This window comes from Hoplias malabaricus, chromosome X2 (genome assembly GCF_029633855.1).
Source record: "Hoplias malabaricus isolate fHopMal1 chromosome X2, fHopMal1.hap1, whole genome shotgun sequence".
Taxonomy (NCBI): Eukaryota; Metazoa; Chordata; class Actinopteri; order Characiformes; family Erythrinidae; genus Hoplias; species Hoplias malabaricus.
In genome coordinates this window covers 23,198,619-23,217,260 of record NC_089819.1, presented here as the reverse complement: position 1 = coordinate 23,217,260, position 18,642 = coordinate 23,198,619, and the positions used below count along the sequence as shown (strand labels likewise).

At 42.6% G+C, this 18,642-nt stretch overlaps 1 protein-coding gene across 1 annotated transcript; it reads right to left on the bottom strand.

Annotated features, from left to right (window-relative positions):
- Positions 1–1,690: 1,690 nt before the first annotated feature.
- Positions 1,691–17,553, bottom strand: LOC136677283 (fibroblast growth factor 5-like). The gene is made up of 3 exons (XM_066654777.1): positions 17,373–17,553; positions 13,833–13,936; positions 1,691–2,273 (listed from the first exon to the last, which is right to left on the bottom strand). Exons 1-3 carry the CDS (start codon positions 17,551–17,553, stop codon positions 1,920–1,922), a joined length of 639 nt encoding a protein of 212 aa, XP_066510874.1. The 3' UTR covers positions 1,691–1,919.
- Positions 17,554–18,642: the final 1,089 nt, after the last annotated feature.

Genomic DNA, 18,642 nt, shown 5'->3' with positions numbered 1-18,642 from the left:
CCAAAGGCTAATTTTATTACTTCTACTAAGCAACCCCCGTTATAGGTGTCTTACTTTAGCTAACCCCAACAAAGAACACTTATCTCCCTGTCACTTACCAACATTTGACCAGAAGTCCGAATGAAGATACTCGAAAGGGATATTTCTCCAGGATTCATTAGCTTTTTTAGTTTAGCGAATTCAAAAGAATTTATTCATTGTCTGTAACCACTTATCCAACTCAGGGTCATGGAGGGTCCAGAGCCTACCCGGAATCACTGGGAGCAAGTTGGAAACACACAACGAAAGGGCCGCCAGTCCTTCACAGGGCATCACACACACACACACACACACACCTAGAAACATTTTTGAGTGGCCAATGTGTTTTTGGACCATGGGAGGTCCACACAGACACAGAGAGAACAGATACAGTCACCCGGAGCTGGACTCAAACCCACAACCCCAGGACCTGGGAGTTGTGTGACAGTGACACTACCTGATGCGCCACCATGATGCAATTGTGATATTGGAGTTTAGTTATTGGCGCTGTCGCATGAAGTGTGGAAGTGAACCTGTTTTTTACCTGCCCTGATACAAGTTACATTAGTTTCTCATAAGCAAAAAAAAAAAACATGCTAAAGCATAATACAACAAACTTGATTATACCACAAAATACACTCAAATATTAATATCATTCATTGATTCATTCATTATCTGTAACCCTTATCCAGTTCAGGGAAATGTGGGTCCAGAGCCTACCTGGAATCATTGGGCGCAAGGCGGGAACACACCCTGGAGGGGGTGCCGGTCCTTCACAGGGCAACACACACATTCACTCACACACTCACACCTACGGACACTTTTGAGTTGCCAATCCACCTACCAACATGTGTTTTTGGACTGTGGGAGGAAACTGGAGCACCCGGAGGAAACCCACACGGACACAGGGAGAACACCACCAGGGACCTGGAGGTTGTGGGTTCGATTCCCTCTCTGGGTGACTGTCTGTGATGAGTTGGTGTGTTCTCCCTTTGTCTGCGTGGGTTTCCTCCGGGTGCTCCAGTTTCCTCCCACAGTCCAAAAACACACGTTGGTAGGTGGATTGGCGACTCAAAAGTGTCCGTAGGTGTGAGTGTGTGAGTGAATGTGTGTATGTGAGTGTGTGTGTGTGTGTCTGTGTTGCCCTGTAAAGGACTGGTGCCCCCTCCAGGGTGTATTCCCGCCTTGCGCCCAATGATTCCAGGTAGGCTCTGGACCCACCGCGACCGTGACTTGGATAGGGGTTACAGATAATGAATGAATGAATGAATGAATGAATGAATTATAGCAGAATAAAAACACATTCTCTGTGCTGTTGATGTTTTGTAAATGTATTAAAATTTTATGGATGTTAAAAAATAGATTCACATTCCTTCTCATCACAAACAATAAATTCTCAGAATCTGAAGAAGCATAAAAGACAATACAAATGACATACAAACTGTACATACAAACATAAATACAGTATACTGCATAAATAGAGGTATCATAATGTGGATTTATAATTCAGCGAGTAAAGGGAGTATTTAAATCCGCATGTAGATGGTAATGTCATGTTGTGGGGATTGAGGGAAGACATTTGTGAAAATCTGGAAGCAGGTTCATTCCGTTTCAGCTCCACCAATGCATTGTAGAGCCCTTTTTAGATGAGAAACATCTCATTGTCCTCGCTTGTAAATCACTCACTCACTCACTCACTCACTCACACACTTACTCAATCATGTTTAGCAACACGCTCCACACGGGACATTTCTCAGTGCTTTGTTTTTATGACTGGAATGCTGAGCTTATCAGACTACATGAATAATTCCTCTTGAGGAGAACGTTTCGGCTGCTTAAGTACAATCAAATACTTCCGTGTCCTGTTTTCAAGTTTAGTCCGATTTTAAGACATCGCTGTTCTATCCTAATCTAAATTTAGGCCAGTATTTGACAGTTTGGGACTTTTTCTGCGTTCCTGTGTTGACCGTGACTTTTGGGCCAGGGGGCTTTGGTGGTGCTTTTTCCTGCTTTTTGTCTGTTATTGTGAAGCTTTGCTCCGAATTCTCGTTCAGGCTCATCCTGGGCAGAAAATGTGTGGACGCATGCTGGGGCTTCACTCTAGGGTTGGAGCCCATTTTGGCTTTTCCTCGTTTGTTAAGAGCCACAAACCACTCTCTGCCAGTCCTGTGGTTTTTGTGGGTCACTGAGGCATACGTGTTGTAGCTGTTCTCCTGAAAACGTTCCCTGAACTTGCAGTCGTCTGAGAAATGTTCCTGTAAAAAAGAAAACAAATCAGTGTAAAACCTACAGGTCTAAGTTTTTCCTGTAACAGAGAGACAAAAAAGGAGCCATGAGTTGATTTTCTTCATTATTAAACTAGCCACTCAGATTTTGCGCTGTTTCTGACATTAACCATGGAGATAACTACTTTCATACATTAAAAATGCAGTTCAAAGTGTTTTACAGTAGAAAAGCAATAGAAAGTAAAAACAAAACAGATAATGGATATGCAAAATCTAGCAAGTAAATACATTCATTCATTATCTGTAAGCGCTTATCCAGTTCAGGGTCGCGGTGGGTCCAGAGCCTACCTGGAATCATTGGGCGTAAGACGAGAACACACCCTGGAGGGGGCGCCAGTCCTTCACAGGGCAACACACACACACACTCACACATTCACACACATTTATGGACACTTTTGAGTCGCCAATCCACCTACCAACATGTGTTTTTGGACTGTGGGAGGAACCAGAGCACCCAGAGGAAACCCACGCAGACACAGGGAGAACACACCACACTCCTCACAGACAGTCACCCGGAGGAAACCCACGCAGACACAGGGAGAACACACCACACTCCTCACAGACAGTCACCCGGAGGAAACCCACGCAGACACAGGGAGAACACACCACACTCCTCACAGACAGTCACCCGGAGGAAACCCACGCAGACACAGGGAGAACACACCACACTCCTCACAGACAGTCACCCGGAGGAAACCCACGCAGACACAGGGAGAACACACCACACTCCTCACAGACAGTCACCCGGAGGAAACCCACGCAGACACAGGGAGAACACACCACACTCCTCACAGACAGTCACCCGGAGGAAACCCACGCAGACACAGGGAGAACACACCACACTCCTCACAGACAGTAACCCGGAGGAAACCCACGCAGACACAGGGAGAACACACCACACTCCTCACAGACAGTCACCAGGAGGAAACCCACGCAGACACAGGGAGAACACACCACACTCCTCACAGACAGTCACCCGGAGGAAACCCACGCAGACACAGGGAGAACACACCACACTCCTCACAGACAGTCACCTGGAGGAAATCCACGCAGACACAGGGAGAACACACCACACTCCTCACAGACAGTCACCCGGAGGAAACCCATGCAGACACAGGGAGAACACACCACACTCCTCACAGAAAGTCACCCAGAGCGGGAATCGAACCCATAACCATCAGGTCCCTGGAGCTGTGTGACTGCGACACTAACCTGCTGCACCACTGTGCCACCCATAATAAGAATTTAAAAATGCCAAATGTATATAGTTGTAAATTGGACAACAATGCTCAAGAACATAATTATTGACATTTTTAAAAATGGACACTTAAAGACAACGATTTTGGGGAACTGCTCTTCTCGTATTTGTTCATGTTCAAGAGCTTTTAAGGTGGAACACTTTATTTTGTAGCTGCAGTTGAACTTCTGTAAAGTTTTTATTCACTGTCTGAATTACCACAGAATTTAACTGTAACTTGGAGTATTTAGATAGTCTGTGTTTACTTTAATGCAGACATAATGAAAGACAAAAGAAAATAAGAATCATATTTAAAAAGAATAGATAAGAGAGCGAGAATGCATCTCCTCCACAGACCACAAGTGTGAACTATGGGACAAGCCAATAGTTTCAAAGAGAACCAATCTATCTCTGTAATCAGTGCAAAACAGACAGACTCCTTCATTACTCCGTTTAAGGCCCCAGAGTGAGTCATGTGACACAAAGGCTCCGACCCTGGCACCGAACATCTAACGAAGCAAAGCCGACTCTCTGATGGTCTTCTCATGAGCCTCAGCTGGAGCACAGCTGTGAGGGCAGAGCTGTTTGCTTAGTGTAAGGTTTCCTCAGCTATTTTTCTCCTGTACTTCTCTAATGAGATAATTACTTTTACACTTAGAAAAATAACACACTCCGGTCTTTTTTTTTTCTGGAAATCTTCCTGCATCTCACTCTGACTTCTTCTTGTACGAGTCCAGGTCAGCTGGGTCTGTTTATTTTACACTGACAAAGTTCCTCAGATCTGAGCTTTGTTCAAATAAAAGTCACTGCCACTTTTGTTTCACAGTCACGCTGTAATAGGAAATGACCATTCGTTCGTGTTGTTTGATTAATCAGAATACTTCAGTAATAAAAACATGAGGAAAGTTTTTAGCATCAAATTAAAAATGCTTCTTAAAAAACAGGTTTCAATGTGATATTTTGTCTATTTGCTATTTTCTAATAAATTATTGTGTTTAATTTAATTGCACATTATTAATTACAGTCTATTTTTATTAAGGTACAAATAAGCTTTTCTTTTTGTGAATTGTATAATTGTGTAATACCAAGTCCTTTAACTTTAAATGGCAAGTAAGAAGAATGTATTGGTCACTGCCTTCATTGTGAGTTCCCTCAGAAAAAAAAGGGCTGCAAAGGTGTGCACTGATCTGTTCTGTTCTTGGGGATAATATTGTAACCAAAAGAACATGTGAGTTTTGATTTAGAAGATTTAAAGATGGTGATTTCAATATTAAAGATTATGAATTTAGTTTTTAAATAAAATTTAAATTATAATTTTAATACTGCACAACATTTACCATAAAACGACAAAAGAGCAGTAGAATGTTTGATATTTAAATTGCAATTATATAATTATACATGCCCTGTGAAGGACTGGCGCCCCCTCCAGGGTGTATTCCTGCCTTGCGTCCAATGATTCCAGGTAGACTCTGGACCCACCGTGACCCTGAACTGGATAAGGGTTACAGATAATGAATGAATGGAAAATATTATATATGACCGAAAAGTTGTAGACACCCCTTATAAGTAATGAACTAATATACTGCACGGTGACACTCTGCACGAACACACACACACACACACACACACAAAGTTATAACTGTGGCAAAGAAGTAAAAACTCTTCTTCTTGAGAAGAATTTTTGCCTCTGGGCTCATTTAATAGGCTTCAGATTTGTAGGAGACCACTGTCCAGCCCAAGGCCAAAGTGTTAGTTCTGAAGAAAACAACAAATACACTGCCTTTGTGTCTCAGGATTATTTCCTGTTAAAACAGTCATGATCTTTGTGCTACACTTCAGAGTCAGGACAGAAATAGACAGCTAACAGGCCACAGCATCAGCAGAAAGCTAGAACACAGTGGGCAAACGCTGGGTAATTACCACACACACACACACACACACACACACAAGGCACATTAGCAGCTGCTGGAGCCTGGGCTCTCTGAGTCTGATTGAGTTAGCCCCTCGTAAAGGCAGCTAATGAAAAGCAGTGAGGAGATGACATCCACACAGTCGCGTCGAGGCGCTGCAGGATAATTGCGAGTCTCACTTTTATCCACAGCCGAGCTCTAAGTCATCAAAATGACTTTCCTATCAAAGAGCTCCGGTGAGTGACAGGAGCAGGGCTTCCTTTGTGGTGCCTAAAAACCTCATTAGTCCATGAAATAACTTTATCAATCCGGTGCACAGCAAAGCAAGACAGATGCTCTGTCTGTTCTGTTCTCTTTTTTTTTTTTTTTTTGTCAACAATCTCTCCTGCGTGGCTAAGGTTTCACAAATGCAGCCGTAGCCTTCAAACTCACAGAGGCATCTTTTAGATCTGAGTTTATTTATGGCATTTTGCAAATACTTTCATCTAAAGTGACTTACAATTTCAGTCATGTTGCCCTTGCCGATGTAGACTAGGGTAATGTTAGGAGTCCTGCCCGAGGTCCCTAACTGGTATGGACTAATGTGCTCATCTGAGCCAGGAATCAAACCCCAATCTGTCTGTGGAGAGCAGTGGAGGAACCCACAATTCTGTTCATAAAAGAAGGTCAGCCACTGACGATTAACAATTTAACCCTTAGGGCCCCAAGCCATTCGCTTACCACACTTATACACAACAATCACAGTACTGTAATATTTAGGCACTGCTCCACTTTGCCTCTCATCAAAGACATTTATCCTTCATTTATTCATTCATTCATTCATCGACTGTAACACCTTCATCCTGATCTTGAGTGCACTGGGCCTGGTGGCCTCCCAGAATCACTGAATGCAAGGCAGGAACACATCATGGACAGGGCACTCACCCAGTCACTCAATTTCAAACCGTCATTCCACCTACCAGCATGTGCTGTGTGAGGAGAACAGAGCACTCTGAGGAAACCCTCCCAGACACCTGGAGAACACACCTGGAGAACCTCCCAGACACCTGGAGAACACATCTGGAGAACCTCCCAGACACCTGGAGAACACACCTGGAGAACCTCCCAGACACCTGGAGAACACACCTGGAGAACCTCCCAGACAGTGACCCGCGGTGTGGGCTAATGCCAGGACCCCGAGACCCTGGAGCTGTGTAGCAGTGACACAACCAGTCGCCCATCTTTAAAGCTTTGTTTTCATTATATAAAAGTAAAAGAAAAATGTATGTATGCAAATAAACCTCCAAATAAATCTGTACACATTCCTAAAATTAGTGTTTTTTTCTCTTCTGAGGACGTCAGTTCCCTGCTCTTACAGCTGATCCAAGGCATAACAAAGTCCTTTATGAACTGAGGAGTTGAGTGTGAGATTAAAGCAAAGAAAACACAAAATGGGCCAGAGCAGGCAAATCAATTCTTCATAGTTTTACATAAACGTAGGGTAAGAAAAATAATCAGAAATTCGTAGCTGCGTCATTTCTCCTGAATTTTTTGTTTGTTTGTTTTGATGATATCATTTAACCACTTTCATATCAGATCAACATCGCATTCAAAACATTATTACAGAGCTAACAAATGTGTAACTGGGGGGAAAATGGCCTTGAAAATGGACCAACCTTCCTATCTCTAGTAATAGAAGACAAAACAGCTCCATCTTCCAGTCCTGCAGAGGCCTAGCCCCATGGTTCTGCACATATATATATAGCTGGTGGGAAACTATACTGTGTGCCCAAGCATAGCTTTCCCCAGTACAGAGCCTCGAGTTTCACCAGCCACTGAAATAATAATAATAATAATAACACAAATAATAGTAAAAGGCTTGTTCTGGTTTACTGAGGAGTGCAGCATTGCAGAAAATCATGCCATTAAGATATTAACTAAACATGCCAGTCACAGCTTGAACCAACATAACTTCATACCCACACTTCCACTGTGTATAGTGTAGTCACCCACAATAACTCTGGATTTTCCTGTGGTGTTTCCTGGGGGACACTCTGGAACTCTGTAAGTGTGCTACATACGGATGTAAGTTGTAAGCGTGATGTAAGTGTGAATTTACAAAAACACAACCAACAGAACGATCCTCCTATATAGAGCATGAATCCATTCACCAGATCAGACCATGGAAATGTTTAGGTAAAAAAAACAAAGGGGTCAAACCTGCCAGACTGATACTGACACAGTGGACAACAATGCTCCAGAACAGAATTATAGACATTTTTTAAAACGGACACGTAAAGACAATGGTGACGATTGTGGGGAACTGCTCTTCTCAAATTTGTTTATGTTCAGAATCTTTTAAGGTGGAACACTTTGTTTTGTAGCTGCAGTTGAACTTCTGTAAGTTTTTATTCACTGTCTGAATTACTATTGGATCTTACCTGTAACTTGGACTATTAAGATGGTCTGTGTTTACTTTCATGCAGTTAGCAGTCTCCTGAATTTGGAGTCATTCATTCATTCATTCATTCATTCATTATATGTAACCCTTATCCAGTTCAGGGTCACGGTGGGTCCAGAGCCTACCTGGAATCATTGGGCGCAAGGTGGGAATACACACTGGAGGGCGCGCCAGTACTTCACAAGGCAACACACACATATTCACTCACACCTACAGACACTTTTGAGTCACCAATCCACCTACCAATGTGTGTTTTTGGACTATGGGAGGAAACTGGAGAACCCGGAGGAAACCCACGCAGACACAGAGAGAACACATTAAACTCCTCACTGACAGTCACCTGGAGGAAACCCACGCAGACACAGGGAGAACACACCAAACTCCTCACAGACAGTAACCCGGAGGAAACCCACGCGGACACAGGGAGAACACACCACACTCCTCACAGACAGTCACCCGGAGGAAACCCACGCGGACACAAGGAGAACACACCACACTCCTCACAGACAGTCACCCGGAGCGGGAATCGAACCCACAACCTCCAGGTCCCTGGAGCTGTGTGACTGCGACACTAACCTGCACCACCGTGCCACCTAATTTGGAGTCATTTCCACCTTAGGTAATAACTACAGCTAAAATAAGTCTACATTCCCCACCTGTGGAGAAGAACACAGCAACAATACAGCAACAAATATACTTGGCTCAAACTGTACCAAGTATGTACGCATGTACTCTACCAAGCTGAGAGGGTGAAGACGAGTACATGCTTCACGTGAGACCTGAACCCAGCCACTGTTTATTTTCTAACAGATGCTAATACATATCTGGATCTCAATACAACTGGAGATCACACAAACTGTCCGAATCTGTAATGCTAGCTAAAAGATGCCTGCATTGGCTAGCGTCATACTAACCAGTGGCTGATCTGAGAAAACACAGTGATGCTGCTGATCAGGCGATTTGACCTGATTTTGGCCATGATATAGCTTCCGCCATTTGCACCTCACTGCTGTACCCTCCCTCGAGGTTGGGACGAACAGTGAGCGGCTCATTATCTATCCCTGAAAGGGACAGGCACTGGAACTGGCTCTTCAGAACAGGACTGTTTAGACAGGGGGATAACTGTGATGTGGTGTTTGGTCTTTGTAGTATTTTGACCAAAGCAGGTCACAGACATTACATTACCAAGGAAACACTTTGATGTCTCCCATCTCTCAGCATTGTCATCATTAGTATAGAGTTACTCCACTGTGGCACTGTAGCTGGAGCCCTGCTGCTGATTAATTCAACTGTTGTAAACCTATATTTTACTTACACAGCTCCTGCAGTCAGACAAACGGATTTGAAAACACACCATTGGCTCCTATCAGGTAGTATTCACTGGGATGAAGTAAATAAAGTGTGTGTCTCTCTATCTGTCCCTGTCCCCCCTCGTGGCCTGTTGTTTGCTCTATAAATCCAGATGACCCTTTAACCTTCAGGAAGATTATGTTAGTAATGGCTTATGGGGGTAGGTCACATGCCACGATATACATCTGTCTTCCCTGCTATTATCTCAGCAATAAATTGCCCCTGTGAAAACATCTAAATATTAAATATGACAGACAGCGCAACATCAGACACTCAGTTATCCGATCCCTACTTGGCTGGGCCGGCTGGTCTGCAGAGAGCACTGCTCCGGGGTTTAAGACCCAAGCTGACAGGGCTATTAAATAAGCCTATGCAACTGTAGCTGGGCTAAGGAAAATCAAACCTAATTCAACAGTGACAGAGCCACTGCAGCTGCTCTAATTGCTGATGATGTCTGGAGTGGCTTAGAGGCTCATCTTCAGATTTATAGCTGGGTTTTTTTTTTCTTGCTTTCCCCCCTTGACCTACGCTCTCTGTCTCTCTCCAGCACTCTAACTCACTTTTATAAATGCTTAGTGTTACGTAAGCATTTATATTTCATGCAAGCTAGGTCAAAAGCAACTTCAGACACTCGTTATTTTTGCTGTAATCAAGAAATCCAGACACCACTGCATCGAATCAAAGTTAATTTGGAAGTGTGGGATATCTCCCGTCCCTAATGTGTGCGTACCCCATACACAACAATGCTGGACTGGATCAGATTCACGTTTACAGACGGTTACTGTGTTCTCACTGTTACTTATTTGTTGCAGAAACTCGAACACGCAGTTTCTCCAGCAAACGGATTATGTTCTGGATTTAGAAAGGGGTGAATGAGATCATTAAGATCAGACTGATATTGTGAGCACTTTAATCCAAATGGATTGGTGATTATCTGATCTCCCTCCACAGTCTTCATAGGGGGAGTAAGCCCAAGGTGAAACGTTAATTCCTAATTATAACCCAAACCACAGATTTTTAAATGAACCCATCATGGGTTTCAGACAGGATTGAAGTGCAAGTCACTTTGCCCTGAGTCTGAGGGAAGACCAACATCCTGTTCCCTGACACATGATGTGTGTCTATGTCCATATTGTGGCTGGGTGAAAATGCACCTTCCCTACAATAATCACGCATTCACAGCATATACTTCTCAGTATAAATGGTTGGAAACTGAAGATGTAGCATTAGCTTCCTCAGCTTCCTAATCCACAAGAACATGGAATGATTTTTAGTATAAGTGGACCATTTATGTTGGACCGTAAAATCTGATTAATTCATTCATTCATTGTCTGTAACCGTTTATCCAATTCAGGGTCACGGTGGGTCCAGAGCCTACCCGGAATCACTGGGTACAATATGGGAAATTGATACTGTCAGGAACGAGGGGCGGATTGAGGGAAGCGGACGCACTCGCTAAAGCACAGTATATTTAATAAAGAAAGATAACAACAAAACAAAGAGACTTTAACATAACGAAAACAAACAGGGAGCCAAACAGGATAAACGGGACACAAGGAGCAAATCAGGGCAAGACGGGACAGACAGACTAAAGAACGAGACGACAGGAAATGAAACGACAACGTGGGAACTTACAGAGACAGACTGGATACCACGACTGACATGACAAAGAATGAGAGAACAAGAGAACACGACAGACTTGACATGATACAGGGAACAATGACCAACAAACAGGAAGTGCAGGAAGGGGACTTAAATACAAGACACTGACGAGACGCACCTGATACAGATAAAAAGGAGGACAGGTAAACACATGACACGGACGAGGAGGCGGGACGAGGGCGGAGACAATGACATAAACAAAACATAGCCATGTTATAAAAGCACATGGCCAGGGACAACAGACATGACAGGACGAAGGCGTGACAGATACATTCCAACTGTGAAATCAATTTGGATGCACCCAAATAAGGAATGTAACAATTAAGAAAATCTCTAGCAGCGCCATCTTTGTTTTATATATTCGTCAATATAGCCAAAAGTGGAAGCCTGAATATCTGCCTCACGTCACTGTGCATATTCTTCCATATTTAGCTGAATGAATATATATATAAATACATGAATATCCAAACTATATTTGTCACATAAGGACTTGTATGCAAAGTTACTTTCTTTTTTTATATTTCAGTCTCACATCATCAAAATGTGTCCAACATTAAATGTATTTTTTGATTATTGAATCATATTAAAGTTAACTGTAATAGATTACACTGTGTACACAAACACTCTCACACACACTCACACCTGAGGACAATTTCTCCTAGCCAATCCACATTACCCCGAACACACCAAACTCCTAACAGACAGACACCCCAGGCAAGTATTGAACCCATGACCCCCAAGCCCCTGGAGCTGTGTGCGAGCCACTCTACCTGTAGCACCTCTATTACTAGGAAATATTCAAATACTCACCCGTGTAACACTGTATCACTGTCCAATTTTTAGTTCACTGAACACAGCAACTGTCCTTTGTGTTGTGTGAAAATTTCACAAAGAATGGACCAATAGAAATGCTGCAAATTTTGTTTTGAATAATTACAATTTAATAATAATAATAATTATAATTACAGACAAAAAAAATTAATTTATTTTTTACATTGACGTCCATGAAAATTAATAAGGTTTTTTTCTACAGCTTTAATTGTGCTATTTTGGAGATAGGACTTTTTTTCTGTGGACATCAATGATGTACTACAACTGATATGTTACCTACATTTTCAAAATTATATGTATGATCCATATATAATGCAAGTGCCTATACAATAGTACTTAAATATATTTATGCAATATACATACATAGGCATATATTTCAAGATACATTTAAGTTATCAGGCCGCATTTACACAGATTTACTTATGGAGAGTGTAGACTACATTAAAGGATAAGCACCACTTAATGGACCTCCATGAATATTCCACATTATTGTAGTTACTGACAGATATAAGTATGAATTAAAATGAAAATAGCAGCTTAATTTGCTTTAAAACTGACAATTTTATTAAATTGACGGAAAAACCCGAGCTCGCTACGGAAATTCTTGAATGCAACCGTGACGTCACTGGTGGACAACAGCTGAACAACGCCGCGGTAAAACACCGTTATGACTGACTGTTATGACAGTATCTAGTTAAATAACCAACATTATTCATGACAATAGCCTAGCAATAAGCTAAACTCAAATTTAGAGGTACCGTTATTCTTGTAAATGTGATCGAAGTCGAACTCGAATTCATCCGACACTATAAACCTCCGTAATGCAGCTACGTAGCCGAGTATAATCTGAGCCACCGAGTTTAGCAAGTCAAGCTAACGTTAACTAACACCAACTAAAACAGGCGAAGTGAGTGTCCTGTTTACCTCCATGTTACAGAGGCTCTTGAACACCTTTCGTTGGTGTCCTTACATGCCCACATTGTTGGAAAAGCGCCAGTGAAATGAGCTACAGATAACGGAGTGAGCGGAAGTGCCCGTTTAAAGTGGACAAATTTAGTCCATTTTCTGGATATTGTGGGATCTTTGGGCCATTTGTGCACAGATGTCCCACTGTACATTGAATGATTGCAGCCAAAAACAACACACCTTTTCGTCATTTTGCATTAAATTAAGTGCAGCTTCTAGAGTTGTTGTCCACCATCTACGTCACAGGCAAGACGCCTATTAGAGTTTCCCAACACCGTTTGGGGGCGGACCAACGGTCTTTTAAACCTTATTCCTTGAATTAGTAAGAAATAACATGTTTTCTGACTATCAATAAACACAAGTTAGGAACTCAAATTCCACTGTATTTATTTGTTTGACACTTTCATAGAGCTGGTGCTTAGGCTTTAATATAAACTTAACTGCATTTAAAACACAATCACAAAATTGATCTGTAAATGTACTTTAACACCCATCACTGATGCAGGCTACACTACACTATGTTGCAGGACAGACATACGATAACGGGAGGGATTCTACTTCTAATGAAAGAACAGCATTAGTTCATTGCCACAGCTACATACACACGTCTGGTTTCCATGACGCCCGAGTCTGAAAAGTGACTTCCAATCAGTCATTTAGGATCTGCTCTCTCTTAGATCTCTGACACCGCCGCTGGAATCCAGACACTGCTCCTAGTTCTCCATCTCAGCAGCTGCACGCTTCTGTTTGCTCTCCATATTGATTTTTTCCCCTTCCCTTCTGACGTGAGATTATCAGCTATTCCAGGCTCTGGTCTAATCTGCCTTTCCCATTAGCACATGCTAATAAGCTCTGACTTCTATCCGCCGGCCTGGACCCCCACGGATGATCGTGGGTAAAGCCGGCATGCTGTCATGATGTTCTGAGCAAATCTTTGCTGTTCTCCAACAAGGCCAACATGCAGAGATCCACACAAAGGCCAGACCTGGCCGAGATTCGGCACCACGTGTGAGGCGACGGTCAACTTTCGTCTCAGAGGATACAGGGAATGAATGGATGTTTGACCTTCTGTGAGAACTCTGCTGTGGCTTCATAGATTCATATGAATGTGGATTGTGTTGAATTGGACTTACGCTAGCATGAAGCCATCCTCTCTTGTTCATGGCTAGAAAACGATTGCTGAAAACACCTCGTATTCCTATGACTCCTTGAGACACAGCGAATAGTTCCAGCACACCTGCAGACAGACACAAATAGACGTTATAGAGATAGGGATTTCTGTCAAAAGCTGATTTGCCTTACACCGTGAATAACATCAGAAAATACAAAGGGTGGCAGTACTTGCTGTTACTTTAAGGAGCACCCATTGCTGACACTGGAAGCTTGTGGAGGAGTGGAACTCTTATTTCTGAAACACCACTGAAAAGCTTTTGGATGCGTTGGAAAAGTGTTTTTGATCCAGATCTAATCATTCTTCATCAGTACATGAGTTTACTAATGCTAATGTGGCTAAATGCAGAAAAAAAAATCCTAAGGGCATTTGTCCTTCCCCAATATCATTCCATCAGATCAAATGCTAGCCTATTAATTATGCTGTGTACAAGCTGGCTATCTAGAGTTGACTAGATATATAATTACATAGAATAATTATTAATATCATAAAGCTAGTAACTGTCTAGTCTTGTCTTAAATGCTAGTTGGCCAATTAATGCTGTCTACTTTAATTGGCTTGCTTGAGTTAATTAAATATAAGATTAAATCAATCATCTATTATACAAATATATAACATAATAAAATAATATTAAAATAATAATATAATATCATAATTCACTCACAAGAAACCCAAATGTTTCCCCCGGATGCTAATGCTAATGTTTCCCCTGGACTTCTAAAAATCTAGCTAGCTAATTAATGCTGTGTAGGTTAGCTGGCTAGCTAGAATGAACTAATTATAAGATTCAATCAAAAAGCTAAACTATTCATCGCAATAAGCTAGCAGAGGTCAACACCATGTTCACTTCCAAGATTCATACAAAACCAGATGCTTTCACACAAAACCAGATTTGGACACAGTACCAAATGCTAAATATACTTCTCTCAGGATTTTCTTAGCCAATGCGTCGGCTAAGTACAATTGTGTACTTTATAGTTAACTAAGCATTAAGTCAACTCATATAAATAATATCTAACTAGGTCAGCTTCACTCACCAGATCCAAGTCAGATGCAAACCCTATGGATGTACAGAACTGAATGCTAAATATATTTCCTCAAGATTTCTGAAATGCTATTCAACTCACTAATGCTGCGCATCTTAGCTGTTTAGTTAGAGTTAAATAATTATAGGATTAAATTAAATTGTTATATTAATGATATTATTAATTTATTAAAAATATAATATCAAAATAATAGTATAATATCATAATTCACTCCCTAGAAACCCACACAAAATAAAGTGCAATTGCTGTGAAAATACAGAAACATATGCTAAAAATATCTTCTGAAATGCTAGCATCTATGCTCTGTATCTTAGTTGGCTAGCCAGAGTTAACAATTAACAGGATTCAATCAAAATATAAAATTATTAGTTTCAATAATCTAGCAGTTGTCAAGTCTATTTTCATTTCCATGATCCACATAAAAAGCAGATGCTGTGGAGGTACAGTGCGGGACACAGTACCAAACTCTATGTTTCCTCAGGATTTCTGAAATGGTAGTCGGCTATTTAAGATTATGTACATTTGTTGGTAAGCTAGAGTTAATTAGTTACTGGATTAAATCAAATAGTTATAATACTCATAAAGCTAACAAACTAGCCCAGCGACACAAAATCAGACACGGGCGCTGTGGATGTACAGTGTGGCAGAATGCCATACCAAAATGCAAAATATATTTCCTTGGGATTTCTGACGAGAACAACAGCCTTACTTTCCACATGGAAAATGAATTTGGCATCATTCTGGATGGGCCTTCATGACCGTAACACTATCTTACTGTTTTGATTCTGCAAAGCCCAGGCCTCAAAATTATGTGTCCAGGTTTATCAAGATGTTTTGACTCTGTTCATTGTTATATTAGGTGTAGGCCTAAGTCATTTCTGGGAGCGGGAGGCCGACCTGGGTCAGATAGGTGTTTTGTTAAACAGCCATAAGAATTTAGATCTAATTCCCAGTGACCTCTTTGCAACTTGGTTTTAATTCTCAGTGACCTCCTTTGTTTTTATTCGATCCACACACTGGGCCCTGTGGACAGACTTAATACTATGGTATGTCTCCCAAACATAGAGCCATTAACAGCTATCAAGTGCATTGCATATTAAAGATGGCAGTCATTCTGGTTCTCTACCAAATCAGATTCTCTTCTAAGCTGGTACACCTGTTTACATACCCCATCTCCCAGTCACAAGCGTTTCACCCCGGAGCAGCAGCATAATCTGTGCTCGCTTCTGCAAAAACATAACAACATTCTGACCAGCTCAGAGCAGCCCACCAGCTTCACTGCCATTGCTACTATATACCAGTGTTATCATGTAGACCAGTGTTTTGACTCACACTGACAAGCTTTACTACCACTCCACTTCTTGGCTTAGTAGTGGGTAAATAATGGAGTAAATAGACACTGAATGTCGCAGCACTGTCATGGGGGGGGGGGGGGGGGGTCCTCTGGTCTGCTACCACAGTTCCAGACCCTCTGACTCCCAGGAATCCCAACCCCAAAACCACAATCCCAAAAGACCACTTTCAACTTGCCAGAGGTGGAATATGAAGCATGCAATGCAAACCTGATTCTTATACCACCTCTGGGGGTTTGGAAGAGCTCGCTCAGGATTGTGGATTAAGGTTCCACAAGGTGAGACAATGTCCACTCACTTAAAAGCAAGGCTATCCTGTTCTTCCAGGTTGGAGTTTCCTCCTGCCCAAGGAGTCCCAACTTCTGAACTTCCCAGTAAACACACTCAGACCAGTGGATGACCACATGACAAGTGCTTTAATAACAATCACTTTAGACGACTGTAAGTTTGCAAAGTATGATCTAGCCTCACAAAATGGATGCTTTTAAAAAATTATGAGCTCATTTTCAAGGGTTCGCTAGTAATTCCTCAAGGGTTCTGTATCATTAAACAGGGTTTTATATGTGTGTGTGTTTCTTAGGGAAACTATAGTTCTTTAAAGCTCAGTGGAGCTCTCACCTTCTGAAAATGGATTTGCTGTTGTTACAAGATAAAAAAAATTAAAAATCCATGGATATATTAATTAAGTTCTTTAAATAAATATAATTTTAAAAATCACACTAATAAATATATTATAATAAATATAAAATAACATAAAACCGAATCTTAAAAATCATGTACAGGTCCCATTTTAAGAGTTCTTCACAGAAACTCTGAGATCTAGGTTCTAGGTTCTAAGCTCTTATTCTGCACCAACGCGCAAACAAATGTTCAAAAGCAACGCTCTTCGCCTCTGTTGCACACCTCGGTTCCTGGGTCTTTATCCCCTTCTAGACGATACATGGCACTGGGCATGGTGACCCTAGGCTCTTGTGCAGCTGCTTCAGAGCTTTCCTCCCCCAATCATGCTGTTCTGAGGAGGTTACTCAAACTGTGGTGGACACAGAGGTTCAGCGGAACTCACGCCGTATCAGAAATGTCTCTGAGCCATAGACAGCTACTTACTTAAGTGAGTGGGCTCGTGACTCCCGTTCACTCGTCCGTTGGGGTGAATCTGAAGGTGGAAGCCGATGCCCACCCTGCAGTACAGACTCCCGGTCCTGCGGCCGGAGACTCTCTCGTCTCGCGCGGAAAGTGTGGTGCCAATCAGCTGAGAAAACACAACAACCAAGAGAGGAGCATGCATTCTTCCCCAGAGCGCGCGCTCTACCTGTCTCTCTGTCGGTCTCTCTCTCTGTGGTTAGAAAACTTGCAGCATGGTGCTGTTCTCCGCGCGCGCAGAGCACCGACGGCATGTGCCCAAGAGCAGAGCGCGAGATATTTATATCACAAATGATCTCACTGCTTGATGCGGGTCTCATGAGTTGGGAAGGTCTCTCTCTCTCTCTCTCTCTCTCTCTCTCTCTCTTTCACACACACACACACACACACACTTTTTGTCTCTCTTTCTGTATCTCCCCAAATGTCTCTCTCTTTCTCTGTCCCACTTTGTCTCTTTCTGACTCACTTTCTCTCCCCCTGTCTCTATGTCGGTGCACCCCCCCCTCTCTCTTTCTCAAACACACACATACACGCGCGCGGCCAGCAGTGGCTCTCCCAAGCGATGCCGCGCCATTTACGCGCGAGCGCTGGAGACTGTAGGGACTGCGGCGCCTGTTTTGCGGAGTTTGAGGAAGGACCCTCGCGCAAGCGGTCAGGTGGCGCCTTGCCCATGCGCACGTGACACTTTAAAGACGTTTTCACTTATTCATCCGGCTCCTTCCGCCTCGCGCGCCATTAGTCAGACTGACTTCAATATTTCATCGTGAAAGGCTCGGGTTCGGGAGATACGCCTGGGCCTTTGCTTTCACTCCACGGCGCCACATCAGCCCTCCATTAGCCCACCCGCCGGGAAGGGGGCTTCGGGGTATAGGGTGTGATGAACCCAGCACAGGGAACCGACCTTTAGACGTCTAACCTCTGAGAACAGCCTAGCAACAACCTGGGATACCATAGCAAACATCTAGGAACACTTTATAGTAACATTTACCATAGCACCCTCTTAGCAACTCATTGGCAGCCATCTAGTACAATTAAGCCACCACTTGTAATACCACAGCGACTGCCATAGCAACCGCCTAAGACAACACAACAACAACCTAAAACAACACTTTAGCAATCACCAGGGACACCAGAGCAGCAACCTAGCAACGCTTAAGCAAGCACCTGGTATGGTAGCAGCAACCTGGCAACACCATAAAAATCTCTTGTGACATCAATGTAACAGCCTAGCAAT